At 43.7% G+C, this 21359-nt stretch overlaps 2 protein-coding genes across 8 annotated transcripts in view; one reads left to right on the forward strand and one right to left on the reverse strand.

Annotated features, from left to right (window-relative positions):
* TSTD2 (thiosulfate sulfurtransferase like domain containing 2) lies at nt 1-14825 on the forward strand. Of its 4 annotated transcripts, XM_030257965.4 has the most exons (9): nt 1-132; nt 211-503; nt 1341-1449; nt 3089-3214; nt 5679-5784; nt 7071-7189; nt 7805-7963; nt 8874-9012; nt 10361-14825. In XM_030257965.4, the coding sequence occupies exons 1-9, from the start codon at nt 49-51 to the stop codon at nt 10618-10620; spliced, it is 1395 nt and encodes a 464-aa protein (XP_030113825.1). In that variant the 5' UTR covers nt 1-48; the 3' UTR covers nt 10621-14825. The 4 variants fall into 4 exon arrangements, with proteins under 4 accessions (XP_030113825.1, XP_072778299.1, XP_072778300.1 ...); XM_072922198.1 differs by having other exon boundaries at nt 49-503; XM_072922199.1 differs by lacking the exon at nt 3089-3214 and having other exon boundaries at nt 49-503.
* TMOD1 (tropomodulin 1) overlaps nt 13734-21359 on the reverse strand; it is a 26874-nt gene continuing 19248 nt past the window's right edge. For 2 of the 4 annotated variants that reach the window (XM_030257966.4, XM_030257967.4), the window contains exons 6-11: nt 21077-21207; nt 19377-19484; nt 17699-17842; nt 17119-17263; nt 16012-16078; nt 13734-15236 (exon numbers count right to left, since the gene is read on the reverse strand). In XM_030257966.4, coding sequence (XP_030113826.1) covers nt 15143-15236; nt 16012-16078; nt 17119-17263; nt 17699-17842; nt 19377-19484; nt 21077-21207 — 689 coding nt within the window. In that variant the 3' untranslated portion in view covers nt 13734-15142. The remainder of the gene's footprint in view (nt 15237-16011; nt 16079-17118; nt 17264-17698; nt 17843-19376; nt 19485-21076; nt 21208-21359) is intronic. The other 2 variants (XM_030257968.4, XM_072922201.1) reach the window with 1 other exon arrangement.

Here is a 21359-nt window from a genome sequence, read left to right on the forward strand (position 1 = left end):
GAGCCGGCGGGAGGAGGCGGAGAGCGGGCGCTTCCCGGAGAGGGGGAGATGGTGCTGGGTGAGGCGGCGCCGCGAGGCAGCGCCGAGGGGGCGGCGGCGGGCAGGAAGCAGCGCGCGGCCGCCCGCAGGAAGGTGGGTCGGGGCCGGGGCCGGGCCTGGGTCGGGCCGCGCTGTAACCTCGGTAACGAGGACGCTTGCGGTGCGTTCCAGGCCTTTTCCCTGTTCGTCAAAGCCAAGGAGGTGCCGGCCGCGTCGCGGTGTCCCGGCGGAGGAGAGGGCGTGCGGTGGCGGTGCTGCCGGCAGGCGTTCGAGGAGCTGCCCGGCATCCACAGGCACGTGGCGCTGCACCATTCCGGGGACGTCGGGCGACAGGCGGGGCTGGGCGCGGCGCCGGCCGACACCGCGGGCGGCACGGCCCGGCCGAGCGGGCGCTCCTGCGGCAGCCCGGAGATCTCCTGGGCGCTCCCGGACACCAGCCACGTCAGCCACGACGATCTGACCAGGTAAGGAAGCTCCTCGCCTCCCCGAAGCTCCGGGACTGGGATATTCGGCTTTACATGATCGTCTGCCAGTGGTACTTCTTATGGGAAGTACTTCTTAAGCCACGCTTCTAAGGTATAGGAAGAGTAGTCCCCAATATTCTTCTAGATCTTCACATTTTTTGTGTATCCTTTATATAAAGAGTTAGATCCCTTGCAGTTTTTAATGGTGGATTGAACTAGTCTCCTGTACTTTTACAGCAGGTCTGTATGGGTGTTGCTTGACAGCTTGGATCTGTAAGGAAGGACCACAAAGCACAACTTTGCACGGATTCCTTTCTGCTGTTTGTTCAAGTTCCTGAAGTTAGTTATGAAGAAGGTTCATAAAAACACTTCTGACTGTGACAGAGTTCAGCTTGTGCTGCACAGAATGTGGGAATGTGCAATCTCACAAAAAACTTAGGCTTTTTAAATTTATATAACTCAAGTGTTTGAGTTTTCAAGTGCCATTTTGGTAAAGTGAGCCAAATGGCTTGCATGTATGCATAAAAGCCAGCAATTCTTGTGTTCTGTGTGTGGGGAGAGCATATGGTAGGCCCTGGAAGTGAGAATACAAAGTTCACTTTGTAGCTAGTCCCGAGGATTAGAAGTCTGGGAGCTTTTTTTTGGTTAACATTCATTCTATTTGAAATAAATCAAACCCAGTAGGTCTAATCCCTCTAAAGTTTGTTTGAGGGGATTTTTTTCTCTACACATCTGCCAAAAGAAAATTGTCTGCTTTTTGAATGGTTACTGCTAATAGTACAATTTTGTTCTTAACATTTTTTTTCTTTTTGCTTACCTTTGCCATGCTGTGGGCAGCCAGGTGGGAGACGTACTTCTCTATTACTGTTACTGTGAGGTGAGGGATCCAGAGAAACTCTGTGCTTGGCAGAAGGCTTTGTGTCAGCATCTACATCTCACTGGCAAGGTAAGGTTTGCAGCAATGGTTCTGTTCTTAAAGGAAAAAGCCCCACATCTTTATGTAGTGCAGGATGATGAGTTATGTGGAGAACCACATGTGTTTTGCACCAGAAAGTGCTAGTCTGTTATGATCCCATTAAGAGAGACACTCAGACTTGGTAAGGTGTCTTTTAGAATTCTGTTTAAGAGCTATCACAACAAAGAAAAAAAAATACAGATAATCTTAAATCCCCTTAAATCCCTTTTGATGTAGGGAACCCTGGGTTATGTGGCATTGAGTGAGACTTACAGGCAGCACACTGTGCAGACCCTGTCCTTGCAAGGATTACCCCATTTCCATCAGTTTTACACATGGAAACAGTCTTTTTATCACTCCTGCTGTCAACCAGAAAGGATATTCACATGAGAAATTCGTGAGGCAGGGAGATGAAAGTGACTTAATCATTGGTGTCAGCAGAGAGTTGCATTCAGGCGTCTCAATTAGCATTAGCAGGCTGGGTGTATCCTGTGGCTGAAGGACACATGTAGCACAACAGCACAACGAAGCTTGAGGGCCAAGCTGGAAGGATAGCTTGGGTCTGGGCCTGCTCCACTCACTGGTCACCTGTACTCTCCTTCCTCAGTGCACAGTGGGCTTCCATGCAGAGTGGCTACAACAAGCTGTAAGCCATACTGTTGGGAAGGTGAGAGCAGCCAACACCTTAGACTACACCATAATGTAGCATTTCTCTTTTCTGCACAGTCTGTTATTTTCATTCCTGGCAGGTTAGACTAATGACATCAGTTGCTTGTGTACCTGACCTCTGGATGCTCTGTGCAAAGCTGAATTTTAGTCTCAGAAAGTTGATGTTCCTAGGCTATCTGTGGGGAGAAGGAGAGCAATGTGGAGCAGGAAAATCCTTTTATCTGAGACTTGTGTTCCTAATTAGCTTCTTACTCTCTGCCAGTGGTACATCAACACAGGCCTGGGGGTGAAGTGTTGTCATAGATTCACTTATTTTTCTGCTCAGCTGTCTTCTCTGGTAGTTGGTGTTTTGCTCAAGTTTCTTTTCTTTTTTTTTTCCAGGTAGAGCATTTACCTTCCCAATCAGCTGGTTTTTTTCTTGCTTCTTATATTCAGTCTTTCCCCCTTCCCCCCACCCCCACTTCAGACCTTTTGTTCATTTGTCAGTGCTGGAGATAAAATGACTCATCCCAAAAATTAATATTAGATACGATGTTATGCATATTCACATGTTCTTTTTTAGCTGTGTGAGTCATGCAGCACAAACCTATTGTTCTTTCTGAGGCAACTTCCAGTGGGAATTCTAATGCTGACTGCAGGATTTGCAGACAGCCATTTCTGTGTTTATACAGCATTTCTCTGTTTATTGAATGGACTTCTCTGACTGTCCTGGTGTGATTCTTTTAAAATGGCTGAGAAATGGTTACTGGATTGTTGAGGGTTTTTTCCCTGGTTATTGTCTTTATGTTCAACTTCAGACTAACCATATTTTCCTTCCTTATTCAGTAGTCTCTTTTCTGAACATACTCCTGTGCCCTTTGTCACAGGCAAATATTTTGCCATAGTCATATTTTGCCAATTTCACTATGATCTCTTTTGCTGTAACTAAGGCTCAGCCCCAGCTTCTCCTCTTGCCTTCCAGGTACGAGTTGCTTCAGAGGGGATTAATGGGACAGTTGGTGGAAGCAAAGTAGCTACCAGTCTTTACATTAAAGTTATGCTTTCCCAGCCTCTGTTCAAAACCACTTTGTGTCAAGAGGATTTCAAGGTATGACAAAAAATTTACATAGATATTATTAATGCAAGTAATTTAATTTTAAAGAAGTAAGTAGATTCCTTTTTGACAGTATTACTTCTGCTGTAGCAGTTCTGCTCCCCCATCACTTACCTAAGTTGGTGGATCTTAACCGTACTGCAAATCTTTGCTGGTTTTTACAAGAATTGGGAGTTTCCATGGGCAGTGATAGTCACTGTTACAAGCTTTGGCAGCTATGGGTGCAGCTGCAAAGCCCCTGAATACAGATGAGTGAGGGAGTGTGCCTAAGCCCCACCATTCTGCAACAAGCATTTACTGCAGACTGAGCAGGCATCATGACATACACTTAGCCCAGCAAAGTGTTTGCACGCTGTCCTCTTCACCCTGCTTTGACGGGAAGCAGTACTACTGGTTTAGGTTCATGCAGGTTTTGGTGTCCATATAGGTGCACTGTCAGTTCCATGGATTGGGTATCTTCCAGAAGAAACACACAGGGACTGTCAAGAGGTTTCTTGCTACTCCACTTAGTGCCTGGCTGGAGTATACATACTGATTGGTGTCATCTCATGATGAAGGCAGCAGTGGCTGGTGTGCTATATGGCATTCTGGTAGGCTTTGGCTGCCAGCCACTCTAAGTTCTGGTTTCTCTGCAGGAAAGAAAAGCTGCTGCTTAAGCTGCAGCTCTTCTCGACACAGTTTTATTTGCAGGGCGTGCTATTATTTTTTCATAAGCAACTAGATCAAAGGAGTTAGTGAAACTTGCGAAACTCAAATTCCATGCTGAGCTGCAGTGATGATTCAGTCTTAGCTTTATAAGTGTCTGTTATGCTTGGCTGAATTTCAAGAGGAGTTGTGTTAGTTACAATCATATGTAGATACAAAAGAAAAAAAAGAGGGATGGAATTTTACCTTGGCAAAACCTTCAACCTTGCATTATCTCTCTGGGCATCAGTGTTCATGCATTAGTCGAATATAGTGTTTGCTGTCTCACAGTTCCTCCTGACTATTGTATGCCCAAGTGAGTGAGGCTTTCAGGTTACTGTGTCATGAAGACATGGGATAGAGGAGTTACTGGTGTTACCAATATTGAGAACGGGACGTGCCTTGTCTTGTCTGGCCCTGCTGCTGAACCAAATGGCGGCCACTGTGGTGTTTCACCCCAGAGACACCTTTGGCTAGGTGGATGTTGCAGCTGGGAGCATGGACACAAGTCCAGACAAGCCGGAGCTCAGGTGGCTGTGGATGGAGCTTCCTTGCAGAGGGTCTGCTCCTCAGGTTTCCCTCTGCCAGAGAAGCCTGTAAGGCTATGGTGACGAAAAGGAGTCGGTTCTGATGGAGGGTTTTAATCCAGAGCTTTTATTCTGGCCTGCAGGCCTCTGAATCCAGTCACAGCTCCACCACTCCTGGACCACGTGGTTCCCCTCTCTTTTACCTGGGGGAGGGGACGGGGGCAGGGATAGGGAGCCACCAACCAGGTATGGGAGAGGAGGTCTCAGGGGACAAAGGACACTTGGATGGCCCAATGCCCCTCTGGAATTCCAGGAGTGACAGACAGTGCTTCGCAGAGGTCAGGGTGGGGAAAGAAGGAGTGATTGACACACCTGGGAGGACAGCTTCAGGGGAGAAACCAGGGTTCGGGGGTAAACCATGAAGGCACACTGCAACATGGAGTGAGAACTGTACTTGGGGCTACCAGCATGCCCAGTGGCCACTACAGTTCCTGCAGCCTGATTTTCATAATAGTTGGAACACTGCTACACAGCACTGCACTTTTCTTTGCGTGTTTATATACTTGATGATGCCTAAGCCATGTTTGAGGGTCAGTCCTGCAGACATTCACACTCCCTGTAGCCTGCAATGGGGGTGCCTACTGAAAAAGGGCTTACCAGGACTTGTGAAGGGGAAATCCCACGATTCAGTTTGAGGGGAGGGGAAGGTGCCAGCCTCCACTTTTAGCAAATCTTGTGCCTGGCTGACCTCCCATACATCTCCATCACATGCGTGAATACTGCAGTTCCCATGACACACGTCACAACTGGAGGCACAGCTGTGCTTGTGTCCAGTGCTAGAGGGTTATGAAGAGAACAGCAGGGCCTACATGGGGCAACATGATCCATTACTGGAGGACATTATTTAACATTCCTGTCAAGATCAGCATGCTTTTATAGGGACCTCAACTTTCTCACAATAAGTGCTAGTAACATATTGCTGACTAAAATTTGGTCTGCATTCCTGCACTTCCAGCCAAATGCTGTCTGTCTCAACTGCAGTCATTGGGCCTGACACCTGTCTTCCAGGTTGTGTTAGGGGTCCACTGCCTAAACGTCAAGATTTAGAGTGTGGAGTTCAGCAGGAAGGGCAATTCTTTCCCTCAGCCACAAAGATATTTTCATATTCTAATGATCTGTAGAATTAAATTTTAACTTTGACACCAGGCAAATTTTGGTGAATTGGTTTTTTATGTTTGATTGCCTAGAGCAGCGCAGGAGGAGCTCACTGTTTCCCAGACCTTCGAGTTGGAGTATTCAAAGAAATTGTACCTATGGGCATTGATCCAAAGATAGTGTCTTACAAGGAAACTGGTAAGTTTATGTAATGAAAAATAAAGCCTCTCACCCGGTGAGAGGTGAGTGAAGAGTAAAATCTTTCATGAAAAATACTTCCCTTTCTTTGCACAATGGCCAGGACACAGGAGAAATAGATACAGAAATTGGTATCTTACCGGTAGTCAAAAGCTACTGGTGCAGAGAATTTGCTGGTCTAGATTTTGCCTAACCAAGTGTGTAGCTGCCTCAGAAAACTTCAGAATTAACTTCAGGTTTTGTGGGTGAGTTCAGATGACATGGAGCAGTTACCTTGTTGTGGGGTAGGGACTGCTAACTTGGCTTCACTCGTTTTGGAGCCAACAGCCATGCTCCTGCCTTTTGCACTAAGCAGATCCAAGCTCTGCATGAACTCCATCTGACTGCATTTGTTTTGTGCTAACTGTAGCTGTTTAGTGTGGATTACACCTGATAAGCTGTTCCTGGCTGTGGATTTGCTAAATAAGGATGCTTACATAGGTGGTAAGCAGAAGCACAGCAAATAGCAATTAACAGAGCAGCTTTGGGGTTTTTTTTCCACCAAGAGGTTTTGTTGGTGCCAAACTTCTACAGCATCTTTCTGTGAATTTGGAAGAGGATTATTTTTCCCATTTTTTGATAGTTTGTGGGCTGTATGTTTGGCTATTTCTTTCCTTTTTTGCCCCTTTTCCTCCTCTTTTGTAGCATTTTATGGAGATGATTCCTATTACTCTGGCAGGTTACTTGTAGGGATAGTTTTTAATAAAGTAAGGGATTTTGCTGGTGGAGCTTTTTAGTTTGTCAGTAGATTAAGGGTCCTAAGCCCTGAAAATTGAGAGACTTTATGTAAATTGAAGCTGTACTGAAAGTAATACATGTTTATGGAAATTTTCTATTTTTATCAAGAAGAGTTTAATTTAAAAAATTGTATTGCTGCACCTCCAAGTTTAATGACATGAGCAAAGAGAAGTGACACGTCACTCCCTCTTCTACAGCTGTAAGAGTAGCTAGGGGGATGCAGCAAAGATCACAGAGATAAGTTCCTGTCTGCCCTTTTTCCATCGCATGGAAGAGTGCTGTGTTTTCTTTCATTTGCCAGTAGAAAGCTAAACATGGATAAACTTGGCTAATTGAGTTGGGATGAAAAGTCTGTGAACAATACCAAAAATGTTTTGGAAATCTGAGGAGAATCTGGGTCAGTGATCTCATTTGTGACATTGTTTCATAGTTCTGCTTCTCACTTTTCTTCACCCCTGCCTCTTTTTTAAATTTTTTTTAAATTTTTGTTTTGTTTTGTTTTGTTAAAGGTATCCATTTATCCCCTCAGGAATTTCATAGAGAGGTAGAACAGTATTTGTCTCAGGCCACTCAAGGACAAAGCGATACCATCTTGCTGGACTGCAGGAACTTCTATGAAAGTAAAATAGTAAGTGCTGCTTGCCTGCTTCTTTACAGGTGCTGGGGTGAAGTATTTATGATTGTGAGGGTGTAACCTTACTATTAGAAGAGATTACATACTCCAGATTGACTATAATGTGTACATACTGCAGTTTAGTAATTAATATTAGACACAAGGAATGGAGGACCTGCCCAGCAACTCAGGATGGAGCCTGCCTAGCCAAGTGCATATAGAGTGTGGGCCAGTTAGAAAATAAAGAGGTCCATACAACATGAGCATGTTTGAAGTAGCATAATTTGTAGGAATGTTTTTTAGCAATTTTTGTCTTGTCCTGTCTGTCAAAAAGAAATGGGCATCCTGCTGTCACAACTGGCACCCCTCATGCATTCTTGTGGTTTGTCCTCTCTGACAGTTCAGCTTAGCTCTCTCTTCTTTCAGTGAGGAGACTTGCTGTGTCCAGAATCCTCCTACAGATTTTAATATGTGTTTTGATGCATAAATGCAGCTGAGGAGCTGCCTAAAACAGCTGCAGTGAGCTGAATATTCCAGTCCAAAGGTTTGTTACTTAAAAAGGTTTGAGGCATAGACCTTACCAGTAACAGTACTTGTAACTAGTTGCGTGGCCATTTGTTGTAATTGCAGGGACATTTCCAGGGCTGTCTGGCTCCAGATATCAGGAAGTTCAGCTATTTTCCAAGCTATGTAGATGAAAACCTGGAGCTTTTTAAAGACAAGCGTGTCCTAATGTACTGCACAGGAGGGATTCGTTGTGAAAGAGGCTCTGCTTACCTCAGGAGCAAGGTAAGATGTCATTTGGAGAGCACAAGAGTCGGGGAGTTGAGACTGCTTTAAGGGCACCTGTCTTTTATTGCTGGTGAATTCTTACTGTGCACAAACTGCAGAATGCTCAGGTGTGGAGATAAATGCCTCTAACATGTGCTTGTCTCATACTGTCTGTCAAGGACCCGATAGTTGAGTGTGGCTCAGTATGACCTGCGTGAACTAGTGTCACAGCAGTGAAAATAATTACATAACCCATTTACTGAGAAGAGATATTTGTAGGATTGTTTTAGGGGGGCTTGAAAATACTCTGCAGTGTTTCCACAGACTAGGTTATGCTTTCATAACTGCACATCTTGAGCATCTCACAGCATTGAAAATTAGCCAGTCAGTGCTTTTCCCAGAACTAAATCCAGCACAGTGTGTTGTTCTAACTGTGTTCTGAAATTTCCATCCCACTCTTCTCCTGGACCCTTCTCTCAAGGATCAAGGGAACAGAACACAAAGGTTCCGTAGAGATTTAAACCTTGGGGTTCTTTTTTCTGCTTCATCAATGTGAACCCTGCAAAAATGCTCCTACTAACTTTTAACTGAACAAATACTGAATAACCAGCAGCAGTTCATGGAGATTCAAAAGCATTTGGTCTATGGTGCAGCAAACCTTCCTCAGGTGAGGAGGTTACCAGCTTCTTTTGAATGTAACATTAAATGAAGATCTGGGTTCATTCCAACAAGCCAGCATTGTGGAGCTGCCCAGTAGTCCCTAGTGGCACTGCCTAGAGCTGTGGCTGCACGTGGTGCCATCTGATGGTCACTGAGAGGCTGCTGCTTTTCACTGACCCCTGGCATTTACAGCATTTGCTTTGGGAACTGTGGCACACCACCACTGCTGTGGTCTCCTTCAGTTTTTCTGCTAATATGCTTTAAACAGGCAGTGTGCAGAGAGGTTTACCAGCTAAAAGGTGGAATTCACAAGTACCTAGAAGAGTTTCCAGATGGATTCTACAGGGGGAAGCTGTTTGTATTTGATGATCGTTACGCCATTTGTTCCAATGAAGATATCATCTCAGGTAGGACTAGATAATGTAAGTGCAGAAGGATGGGAAACTTGCAATAAAATCTAGAGGTATGCAGGATAAGGACAGCCAAACTGGCCTGTGTAGTTCTTCCTCGTACTTGGTTTGATCTCGTAGTGCTGTCATTTCTTGTGATGACTATCAACACTATATGTAAACATGTACATGTGCTTTAATATGTAAAATAGAAATGAGAGGAAAGGGGGTCACTAACAAGAGTTCACTAAAACTGAAGCAGGAAAAGGAAGTATCCCCTGCAGAAAGCTCTTTTATGAGCCATCTGCACCTATGGAGACATATGTCCGGCACTACAGCTGTTGTTACCACCTGATTGCCCACAGTGCTGAGCAGACTGTGGTTGGCCAAGTGACCAGTGTTAAATAGTTCTCCTGCTATCAGCAGTCCTCTGGTCCAGTAGTCTCATGGAATATCAAAAAAGACTTCCAGGTATTGGGAAAATAGTGACACTATATTCTGCAGCACTTTGTTATTTTCATGCTTAAGAAATTCTATATCCAATGGAATTTCAGTGGCCTCTAGCTGAAATTGTTAAGAACATTGCCTGATCTTCTGGCTGGGATTGCTCTTCAATTACTGCAAATTAAGTAGTCTTCTGTTTTACTATCAGTTGCCAGACAAAACTAGCTGGAATTTGGCTCTATCCCTTTTTTAAAAGAAGCAGTGCTATTTTTTCTTTGACTTGGTAGCTTTTCAAGCATAACCTCCCATTTCTCCTCTGCATTTATTCTATACATCTTGAAAGGGCCTGACTTGGTATGGAAACAGAACAAACTCTGGATACATCACAGCCATCCCTACAGAAGTTTCAAGGGGAAGTGCTGTGATACGCATCTTTTTGGTACAGCTAAAACTGGGCTGTAGCTTTCAGTTAAAGAGTTAAAACCTGTGATGTTCTGGAAGGACTCTGCCAGGACTGCAAATGTCTGCACAAGCCATTGTTTGTAGATCGAAGGAAGTTCCATGGCATCCTCTTCCTCAGCAGGTGACATTCCTGCATTCTGGCTTAGTTGCCATCTACATGTCTTTTTTCTCTTATCAGTAAGAATCTCTATATCTATAGTCTCTTTAGAACTAGAGGAAGCACAAGTGAGCTACTCTTCTTTTTTCCAGAGGGAAAACTTAAGTCTTAAGTATGTCAAAAAATATGTTCTAAAGTGAACTAGATTCTAGAAGATCAAGCTAAACAGGAATTAAAAACCTGCAAGACAATAACCACTTAAATGAGAACTGGCAGCCCCATGGTGCCTTGGCAAGAAGCCCTCTGCAAGGGAGCAGCCAGAGCAGTATGGGTGTTAACTTTTTCTTTTCCTCCTCCCTCCAGCATGCAGATACTGTGGGGTGCTGTGGGACCAGTATAAACTTTGTTCCAGTCAGCACTGCCGGCAGCTTGTTCTGACATGTCCAGGTTGTTGCAACAAAGGTCTTACAGCTTGCTGTCCTGTTTGTCAAGAGAAGGAGCTCAAGGTGACTTCAAGGGCTTCAGGACAGATACTTAAGGAGGAATGTGAATGTACAAGGAGACGGCCAAGGGTACCAATTGAACATGTCTCACCAAGGATGCTGGACACAGGAAAATATTAAGCTGTTTAATTGGTTAATCTGGCATGTGCTCATGTAAAGGGGTTCTGTAACCAGATCTCTATCTGTTAATCAGTTAGATTTGGAAATTATGAAAATATGTCGGCTTGGAAAGTCTTGTTCATATGCTGCCTTTAAACATAGAATGTGCCCTGAAAACCATCCATTATTTGCCTATAAATTACCAGAGTGCCCGATCCATCACCAGCACTACAGGATTTCTCTCTGGGTACAGTCTTGTAGTGTGGCCTTTACCATGGGGATTTTGGAGCAGAATGTCTGCAATGTGACAGAGCTGCTCACAATTCAAAAGAAACTGAAGGAATTCAAGAACAATTCAAATTTTTTCTTCCTGCTTGGAGATCAACCTGTCTGACCTCTCCAAGGATCATGCATCTGCTTCAATAGCTTGTAGTAAGGTCTGCAAACAGCAGATTTATTAATTTGGTGTGGGTATGTGACCAGATTAGATCCTGAAGACAATGCACACCGTCAACCTGCATCTCTTGCTTTATAGCAGTGAGAAGCAAGGCAAAGTTACCTGAAATTACTGGCTTAACTCTCGTGTAAAACTGGCTGAAGGCAGCATAAGGAGCTGGAGTGAAGGCCCAGAGGTACTGTTTGCCTAGCCACACTTGTGTGACCTGTAGGAAGAAAGCAACCCCAATCTTCTTTCCAGTGCTCAGTCTCCCTGGGAACTATATTTTCCTCTCAGCTTGTCAGTGTATGAAATAGGCAGGCCTTAGCTCTGCTTGCACAAAAAAAGCGTGACAGCTTGAAGCATGTTGAAATAGGCACATAAAGAGGGGAGCACAGAGACTGTCAAAATACCAGCATCATGGCACTGAAGTATGTGTGTGTGCATAAGTGTAAGCAGTAGCTATGAGGAGACTGCAAGATCCTTTATCCAGGTTAAATAATTCAAGTTCTGGGAAGCATTTGTGCTTTTTAAACATGAGTTGAGTTTTTTAAAAGCTGCAAGATGTTTCTGCAATTTCCAGCACTTGTTAGTGCAGAAATTGTCTTTGAAGGGACCTACAGCAGATGAGCTTAAAATACTGCTCCACGTGCTGTATTGTGTGCCTGATGGTATAGAATATACAGAAAGGATTTATTAATAGTGTGGAAGATGTGTCTTGATTGAAAAATATCTTTGAAAATTCCTGTCATTCTGGAAACTATAAACAGTAAGTCATTAGGACATCAAAGTCACTAAGTGTAGGGTTTTTTACTGGAAAATGCTTCTAAATGCAAGAAAATAGTTTCTTAGGTTTCTGCAGTTGCCTAATGACAGGACTATGTTATTTTCATATAGATTGTACCTTTCTCCCATGGTGCTATTAATTCAACAAGGCCTCATTGTTGGCTTGACTAGGAAATTAAATACATGGGCATTGGTTCCATTAAAGCCATGACAAACGTTTCTTCTTGCTTCCAGTATTGCAACCATGAAATTAATTGTTCACCATCTGTCCTCACAACAGTTCCATTAATGAGGAAAAACCCTGGAGCTTAGGAGTATTTTCTTTACGAATCTTTCTAGGATAGTATTTAGTGGTAAATCTGTGAACAACCCATCCTTAAGAAGAAATTAGAAAATTCCCATCAGGAGACACCTTCAGCAGAAGTCTGAGCAGTGCCAATGTCTCCCTGGCTTCCCAGTCCCTGCTGGCCAGTTGACCTCTGTGGTTTTGTGGACTGGAGTATTTGTGAAGAAACATGCTAGCTCTACTTATGGATCTGGTCTAAAGCACTGATGGGGAGTGCCCCATGATCTTCCGGTCTTAGGCTAAAAAGAACACAATTTTGTAATTCAGTCTTATCAGCACATCTGGAATACTGTAAGAAATTTGTAATGCTGTTTCTGTATCACTTATCAGTACAGGACAGCAACAACTATATTTTATATGTAAAATTCTGAAACATCTATGATAACCTTTACTGCTTCCATTAGAATTCTTTAAGTACTGCACAAATACACTTCACGTGCTATGTTGGAGGTGCTTAATTCTGCAGAGGTAAACACTGAAACTAGCTAGTCTCCCACATACCTGGCTACAAGGTACAATTCTCCTGAGAACTCCTCACAGCTGGAGATTCTACCTCAAAGGCAGAGGGGAGCCATAAGGCCTCTCCTGGTCCTTGCTGCACTAAGGTAAGGGAGAAGAAGGATTTGAGATGTACAGAGTCCCAAAAAGCCATGTTTTCTCTGCTGCAGAGAGCAGAGAAGGGGATAAGAGACCGTTTTAGCTGCCTTCTTGCATGTTAGCCCATAAGGGGTTAACTGTCATGTGTTCTGGGTTTGTTTTGTCAGATTAATACAAATAAGGACATGCCATGTGAAAAGCTATGTGGTGGTATCCGGGCATCTCAGCAGTAATGTCTGAAAGAAGGCACATGTTCAGGAGAGGGAAGAGTTTTCAGCAGGATGGGCTGTCACTGCCAGATGCTACAGATGGCTTTTCCTCCCTTTTACTGGGGAGCTGCTGAGCCATATTTGCAAACAGGGACACATTTGCTCCTAAGTAGCACCATTTTGTAGCGCCATTGCTGCACAGCTTACAGCCTTTCACCACACAGTGTGATGCCTCAGCTTTGTGAGGATCAGGCAAAGCTCCTGGGATGATCCTGACAGATTAAGATCCTTTGGGCTGCATGGTTAATGTGGATGCTGCTACAGTGAAACAGTGAAACACAGGACAAAATTATTTTTCTTTCTTTCTTTTTTTTTTTTTGTTGTTTTTTTTTTTTTGTTAAGGGTTGTAGTAGTATCTGTGTGGTAGTGCTCCCTGGTCTGCAGATGCATCTCCTTGCATGTCTGTGCTTCTTAGTACCACCAGGGCTTTTCAGGATAAGATTCATTTATGTTCTGAAACCAAGGGGAGAGCTGAACCTTTGTTGTGCAAATCCAAGTAGATGGCTCAGGTAAAAGTGTGTAGCTGTAATTTGATTATTTAGTCAGTCATTTCAGAGTCTTCACGGTGCACATAGAAGGAAGTACTTTTTTAAGTCTGTCAGGTTTTTTTCATTTTCATATGTTTTCCAAGTATTTTTATTCCACATTCATTTTCTGATACAGAACTTGCACAGTGGAGGAAACAAGCTATGGTGAGGCATTTTATATGACACCACAGGCACGTTTATTGAGATTTGGAGAGCAGTGAGTATGTTTCCCACATTGCTGAATAGTGTTCCTCTGCTTCACTGGTCAGAGCTAAATCATCACTGTTGTTTGGGCACAAGCTCTGGAGAAATCTCTGTGACTTTTGCCAGACTGTATGTAAAAGGCTGAAAAACTTCACTCTTTAACAGACATTTAAAGGAAGATTTCTAGCCAGAGACATTTTCTATGATGTATCATCTGCCCAAGATTAAGGTTTCAGTACATCAATGCTTCTTCCATGGAGACTACTTACTGAGCAGGATCCCACCCACATTAACAGTGGGAGTTTTGGATGTGCTGGATCCAGTCTCCTGCAGGTCTGGGAGATCCACAAGCTGGTGGGGGATTCCTCCCAGACTGGATGATGAGTATACTGGATCATGATAAAAAGCTGTGAGACTGTATGTAGCGTAAGTTCATATTTGGGGTATTTCACTTCACAGCTTTTTTAGGGCACAACATTTATTCGTGCATTTATGTGGACATAAGGGACACCAGTAAGAGAAAATAATTTGTAGCAGAACAAAATTTAGTTAATGGATATGGTCATCTAGACAAAACAGCAAAGGGAGAGAATTTGACCTGTCTTCAGTGACTGTGTGGACAAATGCTTTTAACACTAGGAAACTGAAAAGAGTGGGGAGTAGAAGAGAAGGCTTTCATTTGCTGGTTGATTTGGCCATCTCTGGGGGTTAGGGTTTGCATCACATCTCTTAGAATGACTGTTTTCTTTACACATGCATGGACTGAAGGGTATTCACCCATCTAAACCACTTGATTTTTGAGACTGTTTTATATTTGGTGGCCTTAAATTTCATTTAACTGGGGGGTGGAGATCAGTTTTTCTTTTAAGAAACACTGGGATGCATTTGATGCAGCATTTCAAATGATTCAGCAAATGTTGGCAAAAAATTGTGACTCACAGTTCTTGAAATTAGCCATGTTTCCAGATGTTAGAAGTGCTTGTTAAACTAGTTACTCCTCTGTAGTTACTTGAGATCAACGTTGAAAAATAAAATAAAGTATTTTTTTAATACTTCTCTAATTTGTGTGAAACAATTGTATCTTTCATTCATGCATACCACATCCTAACTATGAAACACCGTGCAGGAATTTTATAGAAAAATGAATCCCCTTTAACACTGGATTGTACTCAGTTTAAGTTTGCATAAAATTGACACGTTGGCTTGAATAGTTTCCAACTCTACAGAAAACATCAACAGTCGTACTGGATAAAATCTTCATAAAAACTACAGCCACTAATTCATTTCAACTGTTAGTGCATAAAACAGGCACAGAGGCGCACCACAAATACTCTGTCAAGGCACTTATTGCCTTTAGATTTCCACAGTGTAGCAGAGATCACTGGGAATGATTTCCATAGCCAGGAACTACACTCCAGTTCTGCACTTGGGAAAAATAGGCCCATTCACCTCTGCAAGTCTTCTCTTCCTCACTGAAAAACAATAGAAAGAGGAGTCAGTCATAGCTACACGATAATGTGGATGGCAGGCTTGCCTTAACAGCTGTAGAAAGGAGCTGAAAGATGTACTTTCTGCCAAGAAAGAAACAGGAATTCATCAGCTTTTGAATCCCTGCCTTAAGCAGCAGGCACAGCCTTACACACTAAAATTAAGGAAGATGTGGTCTTTCTCCCTATGCATTTTTAAGGCCAGCACCTACTTTCAGTCTTACCTCCCTTATTCTGTAGTTAATTATATTTCACAGTTTGTCTTTATAATTGGACTTTGGCCAGTTCACCATCTGACTGGTGGAAAGACAGCAGGAAACAGATGTCACAGTTTTTCCTTTGCTAGTTTTTCAAATTAAAATATCTGCCTTTCCAATTAAAAAAAAAAAAAAAAATTAAAAATCTCTTCTTACCCTAAGCCATTGGGCCCCAGTCCTCTGATCATGGTTAACATAGCCAAAACAGTTTCATTTCTAGATTTAAAAGTTGATTTATACCTCTTGACACCTACACTTGTGTCTTCCCAAGAAAAGTGTGGGAAAAAAAAAAACAGAACAAAAATGTATAGAGGGGATGCAGAAGTTAGCTGATGAAGATGAACATAAAAGCCTTCAGGCAGTTCACACGGAACATCTTAAGGAACAGAAGGTATGGGACCAAAACCATGTTCTGGTAGCATCAGTTGATAGGCAAGAACACTGGAGTGGAGCACAAGCAGAGAACTATTGCTGATAGGGAGAAAAATAAAAGGTTGTTTTACTTATACAATGTCCAGGTGTAGAGATGAGATGCTATTGCCAGAGACCATTCAGACCAATGAATATAAGCTGCAAACAAAAACCAAATCAGAGAAAAAATGCAGATCTTAGTGGCCAAGGAGGCAAAATACACAACTCTTACATGGAAGACAAGTTCTGAATTCATCCTCTTAACAGCAGGAACAATCAAAATACTAGACTCTAAATCTTCAAGCTGATTACTTTGCATGCCAGGTGCTGCAGAGTAATTTAAAATCATGCTGTGTTCCAAAGGACAAAAAAAAGCAACTCTTTCCCAGTGCAGTGCTTGAGTGATCAGGTACTGAGTATTTTGTGTGATCCTGGCACATAGCTTGGCTGTGCTTCTTAGAAGCAGAGTACTGGCTGAAGGAAGATTTTTTTTCCATTTGTTTTCAAAACACAACAAATTTATCATCTGCCTAGATATGACAGCTGCTGAATACAGCATGGTGAGTGTGTTAGCTACACTCAGCACTGTTCTGCTGGCCTGGTTTCCTGTGCTCTACAGCAGCTTGTAGCTAAGCAATGGAAAGGCTCTGTCACGTGCTTTGGCTGAAATGGCAGTTTGCAGACTTGCCCACATTTTGCTTCACAAGCATGTCTAATCACATCATTGAGGGTATACAGATAACTCAAAGCAATGTGGCTTCCACACATATCCCTAGAAGCAGTTCCAGTTTGTTTTGGTGAGGGGATGGGCCAAATCTTAACTGCTGTCAAAGTTCAACTTTACTATTTTTCATCTTGTTAAAGTGGGAATGAAGATGTAGGAAGACAAGCAGTTGGCAGGAATCACAAATGCTAGAAACTTCTGGCCCATGTGCTACATGCTGTATCAGAAGTTCTACCGAACCACATCAGCAGGTCTTGCTCTTTCGCAACAATACCCACTGTTACTGCAAAAAACACTGCCTGGCTACAGTTGGTGAAGGATGCCTTCCTCCTTGAGGGGCAAAGCATCATCAGGCCCTTCAAGAGGCACATTCTAATTCATACGATCTGTAACATGAGCAGTTCTGCCCTAATCCCACCAGGAATTGCCCACAGGACCCTCCCACACTTCCCAGCTTTTGGCCAGTCTGACTCACCCAGGTCGTTGTTACTCATCATGGCATTGGAGGCGCGAAGCCGAGGACCTTGCTGAGTGAAATGATACCCAAACTTCAGTAGGGAGGTGTTCTTTTCCAATATATTTGCGATTTCCATTTCTACTTTGTTGCCCAAGGGCTGACTCTTTTAAAATAGAAAACAGAAAAGCAAGCTGTTCAGGCTGGAGGGTTATTGAGAGCAAAAATTTAGAGGGAAGGGGGGGAGATTGCAGATCTTTCTCTTGACTTGTGTCCATTTCTGACTTGGAGCTGGTAAAACAAACCGCTGGCCTGTTCCTGTACACATGCTACAACTGAGAGGCTCCAACTCCTCCAGCAGACATTCCTACAAGTCCTTTTGCCCAAAGACTTTATTTCTTGGACAGATTAGCAGCTAATGGACATCTGGAGAAATCAGGATTTTGGTCTGTCAGTCAGATGTCTCTGAGTTGCCCACAGCTCAGGTGCTTCAAGCCCTGGGTTTCTCAGGGAGCTGCTCTTGCCCAGCCTCTGTGTCTGCGCACTCGGCTCCCCACGCGCAGGCTCACCTGACCAGAGCTGTCACCCACACTCACATTACCTGGTTGTCAATGCGCAGCTCCACAAGCGACGTGTTACTCTCGAGTGCTTCAACGATAGCCAGGATCCCCGACCCAGAAATGAAGTTTGACTCCACATTCAGGCTCTTCAGTGTGCTATTGACCTTCAACATTTCTGCCAGGGCCTGTGGACAGAGGTGGGCAGGAAGAGCTGGCAGTCAGACAGGCAGGGGCAGAGCACCACAGGGCAGCAGGGCTTCAGCCCCCCTCACCTCCAGAGTACTCCTCGAGGATTCCACATGCTGTGCAGTTTCACTGCCACCAGATGAAGTGCTCTTTGTGGACTGAACGGGGTTCCCTGCTGCTGCAGGGGGATTCTTGAACATGAGCATGCTGGAGGCCACAGCAAAACCTCGCATGGACAAACATTAGGGGCTACCCCAAAAGGCGATAGTCCACACCTGCAGATGCCCTGTGACAGCTTCATCTGTCCCTCCTCTAAAGCCAGCATAGTATGACAAGGATACTGACCAGCAGTGGCCCTGCCTCCATTCTGATGAGTCTCTGCCTGCACTGGCACAGGGTTGAGATGCTTGCCATTAAAACATGCAGAGAGAGGAGCATCTGTCTTGAACAACAAGGCATCTCCACATCCAAGGTGTCCTCCCAAGCAGCATCACAACCATATTAATCATTTCTTCTTCCTTTAGTAGGTAAGACCAGAAGTGGCTGGAATGCTTGTAACACCTCAGACCTGATCAGATCATGTCACTTGAAATAAACTGCAAGGAAGGATCCATGTACATGATGAAGCAAAAGGACCAGAAGGTGATGTCCAAATGGCAGGGCTGACCTGCATCCACCGCACTTAGCCCCACAGCTCCCCTAGCCCAGCACAGCACCCGTCAAGCTCTGACACAGCACCTGTCCTGTACAGGCTTTCTCCCCAGTCCAGAGCGCCTGAAGTAATTTAAAAGCAGTACTTGCCCTCCAGAAAGTTTCTTTTCCTAGCAGGAAACTGGTGTGCATGTGTGTGTGTCTCTCTGTGTGTTTGTGTGTGTGTGTCTGTGTGTGTGTGTGTAGGCAGGCAGGGATAACCTGGGTGACTAGGAGCAAAAACTGACTGCAATGGTGCTGGAGAAGGATGCAAAGATGCAGCCTAGAAGGCAGCAGGAAGGCCATGCAGAATGACTGGCTTCTCTCTGCATTTCCACTGATCACTCACAGCAGCCAGAAAGACTCATTGTCACCTACAGAGGCTACACCTTAGGAGGTACAGAGTCCTGCTTCTGCACACATCTGCACAAAGAATGTATGAGAGACAGCTGGAACAGACATATGTGAGGGGAGCAGTAGGTGTGCCAACAGAAACAAATCTCCAGAGACAGAGACAAACTGCTTTTAGAAGATGCCACTAGGACATCAATTGTCGTCTCATGCTCCTTTTCCAGGAGATCCCAGAGGACAAATATGAGACTGGATGGATTAAAGGACTGCACCCTGAAACCTCCACAGATGAAAAATAAAGTGAATGAACCAAAACCTGTCTGTTGCTGGCTTCCACAAGAGCTCCTGAAACTGAAGCACCAGCAAACAGCCAGAGTGTGGAATGTGCCAAACAACACAAGGTGCAGAAGCAGTCAGTCAATAATGATGAAAATATCTTGCCTGGGAGCAGCTCCTGTCACAACACTGGGACGATGAGCTCACAGTACTTACAAAAGCAACAGGATCGTTGCTCCGGGTCCCAACTATGCTGAACTTCTTCACATATGTGTTGTTTTTCAGTGCTTCCGCAAAAGCTTTTAGAGTTGGTATGGGAATATTCTGTGACAAGAAATGCAGAAACCATGTATTAGGTCATCATCTGTTTGCAATGAATATGCAATACATGTAAAAGATACTTTTAACTTCTCATCAAGGTCAAATCCCCAAATGCACTGAAATAATTTGGGAAGGGGTTGAAAAATGTTTTTACAAGTCCTTTTGCTATAACCAGCATCTTCTAAGGAGCATGGCAATGTTTTCATCCTATTTTGTGCCCTGCTGAAAGCTCACTGCCTTGATTTGAAGCCACAGTTCTCCTCTTTATTTGCCCAGAAACTCAGCTACCTAAGAACATGGGCATTGTGGGGATTTTTGTAACCAGGACCTGTGAGCCTACAAAGCACTGCTCCCGCGTTCTCTGATAAGAATGGCAGCACTGAGAAGCATTCATGTCACGTTCAGAAGATTTCCACCTACAGGAACTGATCCAGAAAGGCCTGAAATGATCTCCTTGTAACACAAATCACAGACACCTCTGACTGCTTTATAAAACATCTTACAGGCTAACAGTTGCCATGCTATGTCTCAGCCCAGAAATGCTTCTTTTTCTGAGTTCCTTCAAAATTAGTATTTTTCACTTATAAAGAACTTTAGAAACCTTTTCAGATGTTCTAATTTTCATCTAAAATTTTAAGTTGCATCCTCACCTTGGACTTCTTGCTACACCATGCATGGTTTGGATCCCACCATGTGGAATCATCTATACTCAAAGTCTCTGTAGAGTCATAACACAGCACCCAGCAGCACAGAATCTCCACTGTCACTCCCCAGTTCTCCAAACCCTATTCCAGAGTCATCAGTTCAACACACAAAAATAGTGCCTGCCTGCCCGATCCTCAGCCTTGTGTCCTCAAGGGACAGGGTCACTAGCCTGAATCAAATATATAAAGTAAAATACATAAATACATAAATATAGTAAAAATATTTCTGTTTTAGAAAGGTGTGGTTATCACAGCAAAAATGACTTTGTTGTGCACATGCAGTTAACTGTGTTCTTGCTGATTAGCTATGTCATCATTTAACAGACCCTATAAAATAGAAACTGTATTTTGTATGTACGTGTCCCAAAGGCAATATAAGAAGTGGTGCTATGTCCTGACTTGCTTTCTACAAGAAGTAAAAGAGTCCACAGAAGGAATGGGTGGGTGATAAACAGAGTCACCTGCAAGAAGGGTGACTTCTACATATTTTTATGGCAAATATCTGGATTATCAAACCTTTTCCCTCCTACCATCTTATAATATACATCAACATTCCCTCCACTAAATATGCCTGTCTAAATCATTAAAGCAACCTAAAATGGTTTTAACCAGACAGCCAATTCTGGGTCTCCCCAGACTACCCTCGACATAGCTCCATTATTCCAGGCACTTAGAGGAATTGTCCTGCTACCAACCCCAAGCCTTTGTCCCACAGCAGGTAACAATCCATTCTGCTGCCCACAATGGAGATGGGAAGCCACTGGTGTTTCTTGTCTGGCTACATTCAGTGTTATGATACTGTTCTGTGCAGCAAAACACTCAGTGTCTACTTTCTGTGTGTCAGATACTGAGTCTTGTTACTAAAAGAGAAGGGCAGAAAGGAGCAAAGACCATAATATTGTTAAGGTTGACTTCCTCAAGGTCAGGATCATTGCTTTGTATTCGTTTCAGAGTTTCCTCCACATCTGTTGAGTTTGGCTCCTCATCCGGAACTGGTTTGTACTGTGTGGGCTTAATCACACCTGCAAGTGAAAAGCAAGATGTGAAAATGAAAGCACTTTTAAGTATCACTTTCTTTTCCTTTAGTGTTTTCCTCCGCTTCCAGAAGTGGAGAGATGGAAGCATGACCTGACAAGCAGCCATGAGATGAGAAGCCACTGGGGTCGCCCAGCAC

Source organism: Taeniopygia guttata, chromosome Z (assembly GCF_048771995.1).
Source record: "Taeniopygia guttata chromosome Z, bTaeGut7.mat, whole genome shotgun sequence".
NCBI classification, from domain to species: domain Eukaryota; kingdom Metazoa; phylum Chordata; class Aves; order Passeriformes; family Estrildidae; genus Taeniopygia; species Taeniopygia guttata.

What these genes read in the sequence shown, in the direction of transcription:
- TSTD2 (XM_072922198.1), top strand. Translation starts at nt 49, where the DNA reads ATGGTGCTGGGTGAGGCGGCGCCGCGAGGCAGCGCCGAGGGGGCGGCG. An exon ending in ATCTACATCTCACTGGCAAG is followed by an intron (nt 1,450 to 3,088) that starts GTAAGGTTTGCA and finishes CTTGCCTTCCAG; the next exon opens with GTACGAGTTGCTTCAGAGGG. An exon ending in CAATGAAGATATCATCTCAG is followed by an intron (nt 9,013 to 10,360) that starts GTAGGACTAGAT and finishes TCCTCCCTCCAG; the next exon opens with CATGCAGATACTGTGGGGTG.